Below are 15,484 nucleotides of genomic sequence, written 5' to 3'. Positions count from 1 at the left end.
AGACCCATTCCTGGATTCTTTCTTTTCTTGAAGGCAACTAGGAGAGAAAATAAAGTATACAGTCCCTTTGTAGCGCATGCTTTTTGACTTAATTTAAAAACTCAAAGTACATACGTTCCATTGGAAGCCAAAAAAGGATGGCTATTAAGATAGCTGCTGTTGTGAAGAAAAAGTTAGCTCAAATATACCTGTTTAGAAAGGTTTTCACTTTTAAGTAGGGTTTAAGAGTATGGCAAACTTGCAGTTATTTTACCAAGAATTGTCAAGAAAAAAAATTTGGATCACAACAGTTAAAGGAAAAGTTCACCTCCCTCCCTTTTGCCCCCACCACTCTTCTCTCTCTCTCTCTCTCTCTCTCTCTCTCTCTCTCTCTCTCACACACACACACACACACACACACACATATACACACACACACACACACACACACACACAATGATAGCTCATGAGTGCCATTGACTCAAAACAGGCCTAGCAATTTATCAGACCTCCCTTAAACAAGAGACAATTGGCAAGGACATTTTCACCCAGCAATTACTTGCACTCAATTTCTATAGCTTCATTTAATTGTAAGTACAAAAGGGATGACCAAAGCTGAAAACTGGGCCTCTTTATCCTTTAACCTCATTGCTTTCTCAGGCAACCTACTTCCCTGAATAATCATTCACTTTAGTGACCACTCCTTTGAACAACAATTTTTCAAAGCAACACACCCATCCCCACAGAACAGGAAAATTTTATGATAGTGTATATAAATCCTGGCACAGTAAGGGAACTAGCCACTAACTCTGTAACCAAAGAAAAAGGAAAAAAGTCATGTAAACAAAGAAAAGCCCAAGCTGGGTAATTATTGAGAGCAGAGGCCATTCATAAACTCACTCACATTCTCCCCTGGGCTGCTTTCTGGAGCTAAATTTGGTTGCAAGTTTCAAATTAAAAAAAAATGGTAATCCATAAAACACAATCTCTAAGAGATCCCTTCTTGCACCAAAATGTTTTATTCAATAAAATATTGATGGCAAAAGCACAAAATTATATTTTAAAATGAAATCTAAACATATAGGACACCTACAGATCAGGTCGTGTATATTTGTCCTCAATATGAACTCTCCCTGGATAAGCAAATGGTATTTATCCAGATAATCATGGTACTTCTTATATAATAGGCATTTAATAAATATGTGTTCAATTAATGAATGGTATTAAAAATATTTTATTTTGATCAATTTCTCTCTCACACAACAGAACTCTTCTGTATATGTGGAAAATATCTTGAACTTCATAAAAAGCTAAAATTAATGGAAGAGAAATACATATGTTCAATGCATATTAACATCAATGCTGTTCATCTGAGGCAGTGTTTCATTCTGAGTTAATGACGGTTGTTTAATATTTAGGCCTTTTAAAAGGTTGAGCCATAAGGTTTTTGTTTTCTTTAGTTTTATGTAGTTTCTAGAATTCCATTTATTTACAAGACTATATTCAGTTCTAAAATGCACATATGACCTTGATTACACCTGCTTTTGATTTTTTCCTGTTCATATGGATAAACTTAGTAATTTTAATTCTACCATCAATTTAGACAATTTCACCATACCTGGTTTCTATAGTCAGTTTTCTCTGAGAAACACTTTATCAGTCAGACAAAATAATAACTGAGGGAATCATAAAATATATCTGATAAATTTTAGACAAGAAGCAAAGCAACATTATATCTGGAGAAATTTAAAATATGTTTATGTCCATAAGCACTATTTTAGTGCACAAGAAAGGAAAAACATGGGCCAAAAAGCCAGAAATAGAAAATACTAAAGTGCTGCAAAAAGCATTTGGTTAAATCCAAAATGTCTATTACATAAGCGAAAATTAAGATTCAGGAAGCAAAGCAGAGTGACATCAATTTCGGTTTCTCAAAGGGAACATATTTTACTACTGGCAATTATATATTTTTTTAATCTTAGGAATTCTTTTACTATCATCCAAACACAAAAATGCTAAAAACAATTCAAGTAAAAGTTTAATTGAATTCATGATAACTAACAATTGATTATAATACTTATCTTCCTAGCTGCCATGGTCACAAACTTTAGCATCAGAATAATTGCTATATACCAACTCAAAATGTCATTGAAACATGGCATATTAAGGAGAGAATTTTAAAGCATAAAACAAAAAGTGTTTTAAGTAATGTGTACTACTTGCTTGTGCTTGGCATGGTATATAATAAAGCTGCCACTACATTTTACTCATTTTGTTAACATGAAGGTAATTTCAGATCAATTTTAGGTTCTACTTTATATAATGCCATCCTGCCACTAAACAGGGAGAAAAGAAATAAAATAATAGAATAATAGTTTCCTAGTCACATTCTTTGTGGCAGCTATCTAAAAGTTTTCTTGCCAAATTACCTTTTAGTGGATTTATGAATGCCCATTGATATTGAACTCAGTTTGAAATTTTATAGTCAAATTTTCTTTCTAATTTCACTAAGAGAATGAAGATTCTTATTTTTTTTCCTTTACCACATATCTAGAAGTTCACCTCCCTCTTCCTTACCCAGCCCTTTTCTTTCTTTTCAATTATAAATCACTTCAGACTTCACAACACCCTCCATTCCAATTTCTTTTCCCTGTTTCTGAGGCCATACTTTCTGTCCCTAAGGCTCTTTATAAACTCCTTTGGGGAACTACATTTCAGGATAGAGCTAGTCTTGTGAGGATCACTTAGCAAATATCAGATAGAAAGGTGAGTCTCGTAAAAAACTCAACCAGCTTGGTCCCAAGAATATTAAAAAGGAAAGTTGAACCATGGAGTATACAATAAAGTGTGACCCTAAAAGTTATTCTGTGGTCAATGTTTATAATTTGCCAAATTTAAGCTTTTTAAATTTTTATCTATTTATTTTTCTTTTACTAGGAAGTTGATAAGAAAAGAGGTTAACGTATTTAAATAACTACGCCAGATAGGGTGATTTTAGCATTCGTATGATAATGATAACTGTTGTTTCAACTTCCCCATTGTTTTGGGGCTACTCAGGAACATAGGTGACACCCACTTTGTTGTTCATTAACATCACTGAATACTGGAATGTACATTTGCACTATTATTATCACAAACTAGTAGTTTTGACCTTTTATTTTTCTTCCCTTTGACTTCAATGCAGGTGGAGTTTTTCTCAAATAGGAAATTACTGACAGTGAATACTGGGTTTTTCTTCATATTTTTCCCTCAAATTAAGCTAGGAGTGAAATAAAACAGGAAAATTGTGGCCTTTGTAGTTGTTGGGTTACCTATATCTTTTAAAACTTCTTTTTAAAATAGTTTCATTATATACTTTAGAAATGTTGCTTCATATCCTAATTAAAATTATTGTTTTGGGAAAAATAATCCATTTTATTCCAGATCAGCATAACAATGCAACATAGGATATCATCCCGATGGTTGCTTTTTGAGCTTTTCACAGTACTACTTGTATCTTGAAACATAATTTTAGTTTGGACTGAAGTTTCCAGAAAGCTTAAAGACATGCAAATTTAATATAAAGAGAGTCAAAGATGAAAACAGACATAGAGCTGTTAATTTTGTATTGTCTTACAGTGTTCTTTCATACTCATTGGCAAGTTTATTAACACAGATACTGATGTTAAACTAACCCCTTTAAAAACAAATTTGTTTCATTTTAAAGGGTGTCTTAGACTTCCACAATTTTTAGCTTTCATGTAACAATTGCTTACATCTTGCCTTCCTCAATCTTATATTCACTCTTTCAATATTCCTTCTACTAATATTCATAAATTATCCACCTTGACTATGCAAGAACAAATGCATCATTTTCAAAAGATGAAACACATATGACAATTGAAATAGACATTGTGCCTGTCACTTATCCTGGAGTAGCATCCTATTTGCTAAACACAAATAATTGCTCGTCACTCCATACATGCCATTGCCCCTGCACCGCCATATTTGATACAAAAAAACCTGTTTACTTTTGATATGAAGTGAATCAGTGGGAACCTATTTTATAAAAATGATGGTATTCTAGTTGAGGATTGCTTTGTGGTAGGAGCAAAAGAATACCTCAGGTCATATATTCCAATCTAATTCAACAAAAAATGAACCATCCTATGCTCTAGTTAGATTATGAAAATCACTGGAACTCATAAACAAATGGCTACAAGAACTAGTAAATGAAAGAACAGCCAAGAGATGGAATTTGGGTGACCGTACATTGCGTATATAGCTGCAATCCAAGAGATAATATCCTGTAGAACAGAGCCAGAGAAGCAGAAGAAAAGAAATGAGGTTCAAAAGCAAACAAAGGCAACAAAGATTTCCCTTTTCTGGCATAGCTGTCTTTGTGGTACCTGGGAACGGTCGCTCCAAAGCAAGCTTTGGTAGGAGGAGGCAGTTTTGAGAGGGGAGCACACTTCCCGTGAGCCGATGGGGTCCAAGGCCTCAACCACCTTGTTCATGGGCCCACTGTAGGTCCTCACTCGCTCATACACTACATTTTTTTCTGGAGGCTGCTGGGCTTGTCTTGACTGATGGTAGCAGCGGTAATGCTGGGGCTGGCACTGCAGCACTTCTGGGGATTGCTGAGTCCCACAGCTGCTGCTGCTCATCTCACTCCAATAGTTTGAGCTCATCATCTTCTCAGTGGTCACCAAGGTACTCCCCAGATGCTCTCCCTAAGGAACAAACAGAGAGAGATCATGAAAGAAAGGGGTAGGAAAGCAGGCAGGCAGGCACACGTTAGAAGCCTTTTATCAACCACCTCTGCCTATAGTGGTGCCAGGGAGAGATGGGAGTTACCTGAGCAACAGCAGAAGCAGGTCTGGCAGCTACAGAGGAGGCAGCAAATAAAGTAATTGAGTGCAAATGCAAAGTGGAACCACCCTGTGAGATTGCTCCAGGAAATAGTACTGCCACGCCCCTGAGGGGAGGAATCACTGGGTAGGTTTACCTGCCGGGAGAGGCCCTGCTTTGTTATGGAGATAGCTACTAGGCTGTCCAGTAGGGTAAGGAAGTCTGGAAAGAGCAGGAATGTGGAATTTCAGGGCTAAAGCCAGAGCTTCCAAATTCACAGTCTTGGAAATTCACTTGAACTGTAAATAGGCAAACAAAGACATGCCCATGCCAAAACTTACTGCAGAAAAAAGGTCACAAATATCACATGAAAGTGGCTTTCCCATGGTTCTTAAGCTTAGCAAAGGTAATTACAAACATGAGTATTATCATTCCAGAGTCCCAGACCAAAATAAGGGGTATTAGCCTAAGGACACATTAGTTTTCACAGATAAATCTGCATTCTTTGCAAAACCCAGCTAGTAATTGCAGTTAAGGGAGATTGCTATGAGGTTTCCTTCTAGCAACACTCTCTAATTTGTGGACCTGTTTATCTTGCTCCAGGCCTCGTGTGGCTTTCTAATTTAAATTGAGGAAGATTTGTCTAAATGATTAAATTGCTGTCTGTAGGTGGGAGATTTGGTCAAGAAAAATCTAACCATTCCAGAAACCCTTTGCATTTTAGCACTTATATTTATTGTTTCACATTTTTTTTTTTGTTTCACATTTTTACAAAGGAATGTACCCTGACTTGATTTGTGCCTTAGGAAACACTGAGTTTGATTGCCTTTTTAATATCTAGTTGTTAAGGGAGCTGCAAGTCCTGAGAGGTGCCTTACCTGATATAATGAGATTAAATATGCTCAGCACTTATATTTATCACTACTTGAAATTACAATCATAAGGCCTACTTAACCACCAGGTTTTTCCCTGCAAGATATTTCAGCACCACGGAACTCTAGAATATTCACTGAGGGTGTCTTCAGAAAAGGGACATCTTCCTAGTGTGTATATATACCATAGAACCCAAGCACACCACCACCATTCTGGAGAGGAAGAGAATATCATCAAGCTGTCTAGCCAGGTTTTTAATCTGCTAAGTAAACAAAAGGTAGTGACTTACTGGTCATTCACTCTGACCATGCGAGAAGCTTTACATGGAATATCTGTCATCCTCACAAATTTATGAGGGTTTATAGGTGAGGAACTGAGGCAGAGACACAGAGAGGCTGAAAAACTTCCCAAAGTTAAACTACTAGTAAAAAATGAGTCTGGGATTTGAACATAGAGCCTATAGCTCTACTATATTATACTGCTAAGTAAAAATTTAAATTATGTTCTGTATCTGGGCATCCAATACATCTTCTAAGTGGAAACCTAAAACAGTTTTGAACCATTAGCACGTTAAGTGACTTTAAAAAGAATCTATGGATTTTTTATGGAGGAGAGGTATGCAAAACCGACCTTAAAAACTCTTTAAAATAATTTATTGTATATTTATGTTTATATTTGCATACTGTGTGCAAAGCTTTCAAATCTAATCCTTGTTCATTATAATGCTGTTCCTCAAGGATCAATGAAAATTTAATTAGGAACACATGACCTACCAAACAGCCTGGCAAAATATCAGATCAATAACTTGTTAATATCATTAGCAGTATCATTTTGAATAAGCTTTATATGTGAATAGGGAATGGGTATTAAGTGGGGTAATCCAGTCAGCTCTGATTGTTGAAATCTGAACTTAAACTACACACAAACACATATACACAGTGCTGTTAATATCTGCATCCAGTGCTATTAATATCTGTATCCTAGTAACTAAAGTAAGAGATTGAGATGAAGAATAAAAATTCCTTCATCCATATCTGCCCTTTACATTTCTTGGATATATAGCATTTTAAGGCAACCACCTTAATGCAGTTGGGCAAAGAGTAAAGTGTGAAACTGACACCCTCTTTCAATTCCTGAGCCTCATCCATCACTTTTCCACATGCCTGGATATGAGGAAAAGAGAGCTTGAAGCTCAGGGATACTATATAAGAAATGAGATTAGACACTCTCTGGCAGACAGACTACATCTAAATATGAAACAGATGTTGACCACCCTTGCACACCTCAGAGAGACTTACCAATCATTCTCACCAAAGTTTGTGCTCCTTCTCTGAGAATGCATTTGTGCCTTCGTTGATCTGCTTCTCCAATTGTTTTATTTCTCCTTTATGCAGATAATGTTAATACTCACCTATTTTTATTAATAAATGCATATAAATTATTTGACCATTTAATAATGGTAATTGCTCTGTTTTCTACTTGAAAACCCAAGGGCTTGACACTCTGCATTCCTCAGGCTTCATGATTATGCTACACTTCTTACACTGGTGGATGAGACAGTAAGAGTTGATTTCTTATTCTCAGCTCCAGACTTGTTCAGAGAATCCTTAATTATATTTCTGGCAGTTATTTTGTTTCACTCAGTAATATAGATATTTTATGTTTAGTACTGAAAAAACCTCATTTATGATGATGAATTTGATTTCCCCTTAGACGTGATATCCCTTTAGAAGCTAATTCAGTTCTAACAGACTTTTAAAATCCTTTAGTGTTTTTGATTATAAAAATAATTTATTCTTTAAAAATTAAAATAACTGAAGACATGGAAAAAGTAGAAAATGAAACTTCCCATATTGATGGTAAGAGCAAGGGATAGAGTAAGGATCAGGAATGTCTGCCATATACATTACTGGTAATAAAAATAACAACATATATACACTACCAAACGTAAGGTAGATAGCTAGTGGGAAGCAGCCGCATAGCACAGGGAGATCAGCTCCGTGCTTTGTGAAGGCCTGGAGGGGTGGGATAGGGAGGGTGGGAGGGAGGGAGATGCAAGAGGGAAGAGATATGGGAACATATGTATATGTATAACTGATTCACTTTGTTATAAAGCAGAAACTAACACACCATTGTAAAGCAATTATACCCCAATAAAGATGTTAAAAAAAAATAACAACAGTGATTTGCATTTTGACTAAGCTGTTTCGAAGGTCATCTGAAGTCTTGACTTTACTTACCTCATAAAATTGTTATTAGGTTTAAATGAAAAAGTGCCTGCGAATTGTAATGCACTATCCAGATACAAACATTTTTAAATATACTATTAACAGATGGTGTTGTGTGATTTTTGTGAAATAGAAGGCTTTGAAAAGCAAAGCAAATATGAATGTCCCAAGAGGCTATAGGTCTGGTTTTTTAAAAGCTTAGCTACATAAAACCATTAAGGTAAAATAGTTCAGTTATTTATCAAAATTGATATACAGAACTATCTTAGAATATTAAATAATAACACTAATTATAAATTTAACACCAAATGAATTTTATAAGCATCAGCAGTGGAGTTTTCATTGTATAACTAATCCTGTACTCCACCTCTTGTTTTATGAGGCTGACTCTCAAATCTATCTCTAGCCCTGGCCCATTGCTTCAGGCTAATGGTGTAATGGTAAAAGATAGAGTTAAAAGCAAAGTTATTCAAATATTTTTACTTTTGATTTCTCTATGATCAGGGAGAAGTATGTTCGTATAAAAAGGGTCGACAAACAATGGTCAGAGGGAGCTAAAGGCCAAGGTAGTGAGATGATTGTAGGAAAGCACCTATGTTTTATTAAATAGGTCCAAGTCACTTGATCCAACAGAACTCCATTCCAGCCTTCTGACAGAACTAAAAGTTGAGCTTGCTTAACTGTTGTTGGGAAAGTTTAGACTAGGCAATGTTTCAGAATATCAGATATGAAAAATCATTGTCTTGATTTTTAAAAAACTGAATGGCGAAGTTTACATACTGAACAGTTTAGTCTGATATCAATTCAGGTCAAAAGTCTGTATTGTATTATCAAGTGTCTGATGATACACATACTTAGAATAGAGATAGTTGATACCTGAAAGTCCTTTGGTATCCCCTATTATGGTTTCTGAATCTCTGTCCTTAAGTAAATTTTAAGTGTGACATAATTTTGCTCAGAAATAACTAACTCCGACATTCTAAGAGTCACACTAGAGAAAATCAGACCTCGATTCTGAACAGAGTAAATAACTCCTCTGTATGATATGAATGCAGCTGAACAGGCACCAAGCCACTATGATTCTGGCAGATCCCCAGGGATGCCTGACCTTTCCTGTGAAAGAGATTATTTTAGAACAGCATTTCTCAAAGTGTGTCCTGAATAACACTAGTGTACAGCATGTTATACCTGGAAAAGTGTTTTATGACCAAATAAGTTTAAGAAACACTTGGTTAAATATATTGCAAGAAGTAGCTTTATTGACATAATTCTTATAGGCTTTCATAAGCTAATGGACACTGTGATATTCTAAATGGGTCAACGATGTTTAGATATTTTCAAGTTTTGTTGGTGATGAAATATATTTTGTGTGGAAAAACTTTAGTGACTGGTGCTTTTCAGACTTTTTTCTTCTCTATGCTTTTTTCTTGCTTTGTTTTTTTTTTTTTTTTTTGCAGTACATGGGCCTCTCACTGTTGTGGACTCTCCCGTTGCGGACCACAGGCTCCGGACATGCAGGCTCAGCTGCCATGGCTCACGGGCCCAGCCGCTCCGTGGCACGTGGGATCCTCCCGGACCGGGGCATGAACCCGTGTCCCCTGCATTGGCAGGTGGACTCTCAACCACTGCACCACCAGGGAAGTCCCTTCCATATGTTTTAAACTAAACTCATTAGGTGGAAATTCATAACTAGTTTATAATTCTACCAATATTATGAAAACGTACCAAAGACCATTTGATCAGCCATATCACTATACCAGTGATACTTGAAGTTAGGTCCCTGAACCAGAAGCAGCAGCTTCACCTGGAAAATTTTCAGAAATGCAAATTCTTGGCCCCCACACCAGATCTACTGAGTCAGAGACTCTAGTGGTGGGACACAGCAATCTGTTTAACAAGACCTTCTGGTGATTCTGATGCACAAAAAAGTATGAAAATCCATGAATTATACCAATATGTTGGGGGCAGGCTTGGACAAAAGTGGAAGGCAGTAGTGCCAGAGAGATGAGACTTCCTGTGTATTGGGTAAGAAATTGTAAGCAGCTCAGGAGTGGGCGATTAAAAGTCTATGAGGTGATATCTCATTGTAGTTTTGATTTGCATTTCTCTAATGATTAATGATGTTGAGCATTCTTTCATGTGTTTGTTGGCAATCTGTATATCTTCTTTGGAGAAATGTCTATTTAGGTCTTCTGCCCATTTTTGGATTGGGTTGTTTGTTTTTTTGTCATTGAGCTGTTTGTAAATTTTGGAGATTAATCCTTTGTCAGTTGCTTCATTTGCAAATATTTTCTCCCATTCTGAGGGCTGTCTTTTGGTCTTGTTTATGGTTTCCTTTGCTGTGCAAAAGCTTTGAAGCTTCATTAGGTCCCATTTGTTTATTTTTGTTTTTATTTCCATTTCTCTAGGAGGTGGGTCAAAAAGGATCTTGCTGTGATTTATGTCATAGAGTGTTCTGCCTATGTTTTCCTCTAAGAGTTTGATAGTGTCTGGCCATACATTTAGGTCTTTAATCCATTTTTACTTTACTTTTGTGTATGGTGTTAGGGAGTGTTCTAATTTCATACTTTTACATGTACCTGTCTAGTTTTCCGAGCACCACTTATTGAAGAGGCATCTCACACCGGTCAGAATGGCCATCATCAAAAAATCTAGAAACAATAAATGCTGGAGAGGGTGTGGAGAAAAGGGAACCCTCTTGCACTGTTGGTGGGAATGTAAATTGATACAGCCACTATGGAAAACAGTATGGAGTTTCCTTAAAAAACTACAAATAGAATGACCATATGACCCAGCAATCCAACTACTGGGCGTGTACCCTGAGAAAACCATAATTCAAAAAGAGTCATGTACCAAAATGTTCATTGCAGCTCTATTTACAATAGGCAGGACATGGAAGCAACCTAAGTGTCCATCAACAGATGAATGGATAAAGAAAATGTGGCACATATATACAATGGAATATTACTCAACCATAAAAAGAAACGAAATTGAGTTATTTGTAGTGAGGTGGATGGACCTAGGGTCTGTCACACAGAGTGAAGTAAGTCAGAAAGAGAAAAACAAATACCATAAGCTAACACATATATATGGAATCTAAGAAAAAAAAAAGGTCATGAAGAACCTAGGGATAAGATGGGAATAAAGACACAGACCTACTAGAACATGGACTTGAGGATATGGGGAGGGGGAAGGGTAAGCTGTGACAAAGTGACAGAGTGGCATGGACATATATACACTACCAAACGTAAAATAGATAGCGAGTATGAGGTAGCCGCATAGCACAGGGAGATCAGCTAGGTGGTATGTGACCACCTAGAGGGGTGGGATAGGGAGGGTGGGAGGGAGGGAGACACAAGAGGGAAGAGATACGGGATCATATGTATATGTATAACTGATTCAGTTTATTATAAAGTAGAAACTAACACACCATTGTAAAGCAATTATACTCCAATAAAGATATTTAAAAAAAAAGTCTATGAGGAAGTAGAGGTGAGCTACAAACTTGGGTAAGAGTCTCTCTGTTCTATGTATATAAAGAAGTTAGAATAAGAATGAACTACAGTGTAGTACATTAATTATAGCTATCTAAGGTATTCTGATATTAATATTTTCATCTTAATAAAAGGAGAATATTGAAGGTTATATAGTGTAGTGTCGATGAGCATAACTTTGCATTCAGACAGACCTGGATTTAAAATTTTGCTCTACCACGTATTAGCTCTATGGCCTGGCAAATCATGTTACTTCTCTGAGCTTCTGTTATTCTCAATGAAATGGATAATAGCCCCTAACAAATGGCTTGCTGTGTAGATTAGATAAAATGCATGTAAAGTGTTTAGCATGGTGTCTGGTATCTAGTAGCTATACAATAAATGGGAGTTCTTAACATTATGTTCTAGATTTGGCTTGGGATAAAGAAAGAAAGGGCTTGCCATGGCTTTGCAGATAGAAACCTGCCTATAGTAGAAAGTATCATATGATACAGGTCTGACTTGAGAAAAGGGAAAACATCAAAAGTGGGGAAATGCCAGATGACATAGCCACAGAGAAGGCTCAGTCAACTTAACAAAAAGGAGAGATAGAATGATGCTTGATTGTAAGGTTTTCATTTATAATTTTAAAAGCTTGGCTAGAATGGAAGAGCTTAGCTAGAAGGTAAAGTCCCATGGTGTCTGTTCTAGGTATCTGTGTTGTAATGTAGAGAAACTATAAGGAGTAATTTTAATGTAATCAAATTACTTAAAGTATATGTACAAAAGTATCCAAAGCAAACATAAGAAGGGAAATAATAAGAACTGAAATCAATAAGATTGAGAACAGAAAAACAATGGAGAAAATCAGTAACACCAAAAGATGGTTCTTTGAAGAAAAATCAATGAAATTGATAATCCTCTAACAAGATAAAGAAAAAAGTAAAAATAACCAAAATCATGAATAAAAGAAGAGATATCACTACTGACTCCACAGACATTAATAGGATAATAAAGTACCCTATGAACAACTCTATGCACATACATTCTCCAATTTAGATGAAATGGACCAATTCCTTGAAAACCACAAACTACCACAACTCAGACAAGATGAGATAGATAAACTGATTAACCCTATATCTATAAAAGAACTAGAATTCATAATAGTAAACCTTCCAAAAAGAAAAATGCTGAATTTCACCAAATATTTAGGGGAAAAATCAATACATTTTCTATACAATCTCATCCAGAAAACAGAAGAGGAAGGAACACTTACTAATGCTGGTAAGTGTTTTGAGACCAGCATCAAAAGAGACAAAGACAATACAAAAAAGAAAACTATAAAACAAAAACCCTCATGAATATAAACTCAAAAATCCTCAACAAAATGTTAATTCAAATCCAACAATATATAAAAAGAATAATATATTATCAACAAGTAGAGTTTATCCCAGGAATGCAAGACTGACTCAACATTTGAAAATCAATCAATATAATTCACCATATTAACAAACCAAAAAAGAAAAAAAATGTATAGTCGTCTCAGTTGATGCAGATAAAGCAGTTGACAGGATCCTACATTCATGGTTGATGATAAATCTGATAAAGGATATCCAAAAAAAAGACCTACAGCAAATATACTTAATGGTGAAAGCCTGAATGTTTTCCCCCTACAATCAGAAACCAGCAAGAACATCTGCTCTCATCACTCCTTGAAGTCACTGACAATGGAAAAAGGGAAGAAAACAAAATAAAAGAATTCCAAATTTGAAAGGAAAAGAATAAAACTCCCCTATTAGCAAATGACATGATTGTCTATGTAGACAATCCCAAGGAATCTACAAAAAACCTCTTGGAACTAATGTAAGTAAGTTTGGGACGACTGCAGGTTGGTAAGATGAACATACAAAAATCAATAGTATTTCTATACACTACCAATGAACAAGTGGAAATTGAAATAAAAACAAACAATATCATTCACAATACCTCCCAGGGAAATATTAAAGTATATATCAAAAAATATATGAACTGTATGCTGAAAACTACAGAACACTGATGAAAGATATCAAACAAGGCCTAAGTAAACAGAAAACACCCCATGTTGATGGACTGGAAGATTCCATATAGTTATAATGCCAATTGTCTCCAAATTCATCTATAATTTTTTTAACATCATTATTGGAGTATAATTCCTTTACAATGGTGTGTTAGTTTCTGCTTTATAACAAAGTGAATCAGTTATACATATACATAAGTTCCCATATCTCTTTGCTCTTGCGTCTTCCTCCCTCCCACCCTCCCTATCCCACCCCTCTAGGTGGTCACATACCACCTAGCTGATCTCCCTGTGCTATGCGGCTGCTTCACACTAGCTATCTATTTTACGTTTGGTAGTGCATATATGTCCATGCCACTCTCTCACTTTGTCACAGCTTACCCTTCCCCCTCCCCATATCCTCAAGTCCATGTTCTAGTAGGTCTGTGTCTTTATTCCCATCTTACCCCTAGGTTCTTCATGACCTTTTTTTTCTTCTTCTTCTTCTTATGTTCCATATATATGTGTTAGGATATGGTATTAGTTTTTCTCTTTCTGACTTACTTCACTCTGTATGACAGACTCTAGGTCCACCCACCTCACTACAAATAACTCAAATTTGTTTCTTTTTATGGCTGAGTAATATTCCATTGTATATATGTGCCACATCTTCTTTATCCATTCATCTGTTGATGGACACTTAGGTTGCTTCCATGTCCTGCCTATTGTAAATAGAGCTGCAATGAATATTTTGGTACATGACTCTTGTTGAATTATGGTTTTCTCAGGGTACATGCCCAGTAGTTGAATTGCTGGGTCGTATGGTAGTTCTATTTTTTTAGTTTTTTAAGAAAACTCCATACTGTTCTCCATAGTGGCTGTATCAATTTACATTCCCACCAACAGTGCAAGAGGGTTCCCTTTTCTCCACACCCTCTCCAGCATTTATTGTTTCTAGATTTTTTGATGATGGCCATTCTGACCTGTGTGAGATGATATCTCATTGTAGTTTTGATTTTCATTTCTCTAATGATTAATTATGTTGAGCATTCTTTCATGTGTTTGTTGGCAATCTGTATATCTTCTTTGGAGAAATGTATTTAGGTCTTCTGCCCATTTTTGGTTTGGGTTGTTTCTTTTTTGATATTGAGCTGCATGAGCTGCTTGTAAATTTTGGAGATTAAACCTTTGTCAGTTGCTTCATTTGCAAATATTTTCTCCCATTCTGAGGGTTGTCTTTTGGTCTTGTTTATGGTTTCCTTTGCTATCAAAAGCTTTGAAGTTTCATTAGGTCCCATTTGTTTATTTTTGTTTTTATTTCCATTTCTCTAGGAGGTGGGTCAAAAAGGATCTTGCTGTGATTTATGTCATAGAGTGTTCTGCCTATGTTTTCTTCTAAGAGTTTGATAGTGTCTGGCCTTACATTTAGGTCTTTAATCCATTTTTAGTTTAGTTGTGTGTATGGTGTTAGGGAGTGTTCTAATTTCATACTTTTACATGTACCTGTCCAGTTTTTCCAGCACCATTTATTGAAGAGGCTGTCTTTTCTCCACTGTATATTCTTGCCTCCTTTATCAAAGATAAGGTGACCATATATGTGTTGGTTTATCTCTGGTCTTTCTATCCTGTTCCATTGATCTATATTTCTGTTTTTGTGCCAGTACCATACTGTCTTGATTACTGTAGCTTTGTAGTATAGTCTGAAGTCAGGGAGCCTGATTCTTCCAGCTCCATTTTTCATTCTCAAGATTGCTTTGGACATATGGGAGCATATGTATATGTATAACTGGTTCACTTTGTTATAAAGCAGAAACTAACACACCATTGTAAAGCAATTATACTCCAATAAAGATGTAAAAAAAAAAACGATTGCTTTGGCTCTTTGGGGTCTTTTGTGTTTCCATACAAATTGTGAAATTTTTTGTTCTAGTTCTGTGAAAAATGCCTGTGGTAGTTTGATAGGGATTGCATTCATCTATAAATTTAATGCAATCTCAGTAAAAACTCCAACAATATTCTTTGTATATATACACAAGTGGATTATAATACTTATATGGAAGGATAAT

At 35.8% G+C, this 15,484-nt stretch overlaps 1 protein-coding gene across 6 annotated transcripts in view; it reads right to left on the bottom strand.

Annotated features, from left to right (window-relative positions):
* POF1B (POF1B actin binding protein) overlaps positions 1 to 4,883 on the bottom strand; it is a 102,675-nt gene extending 97,792 nt beyond the window's left edge. For 3 of the 6 annotated variants that reach the window (XM_060138243.1, XM_060138244.1, XM_060138242.1), the window contains exon 1: positions 4,368 to 4,758. In XM_060138243.1, the coding sequence (XP_059994226.1) occupies positions 4,368 to 4,652 (285 nt within the window). In that variant the 5' untranslated portion in view covers positions 4,653 to 4,758. Of the gene's footprint in view, positions 1 to 4,367; positions 4,759 to 4,815 lie in introns of those variants that run through there. The other 3 variants (XM_060138241.1, XM_060138246.1, XM_060138247.1) reach the window with 3 other exon arrangements.
* Positions 4,884 to 15,484: the final 10,601 nt, after the last annotated feature.

The sequence above is a fragment of the Lagenorhynchus albirostris genome, chromosome X, assembly GCF_949774975.1.
Source record: "Lagenorhynchus albirostris chromosome X, mLagAlb1.1, whole genome shotgun sequence".
Lineage (NCBI taxonomy): Eukaryota > Metazoa > Chordata > Mammalia > Artiodactyla > Delphinidae > Lagenorhynchus > Lagenorhynchus albirostris.
This window is presented reverse-complemented; position numbering and strand designations above follow the sequence as displayed.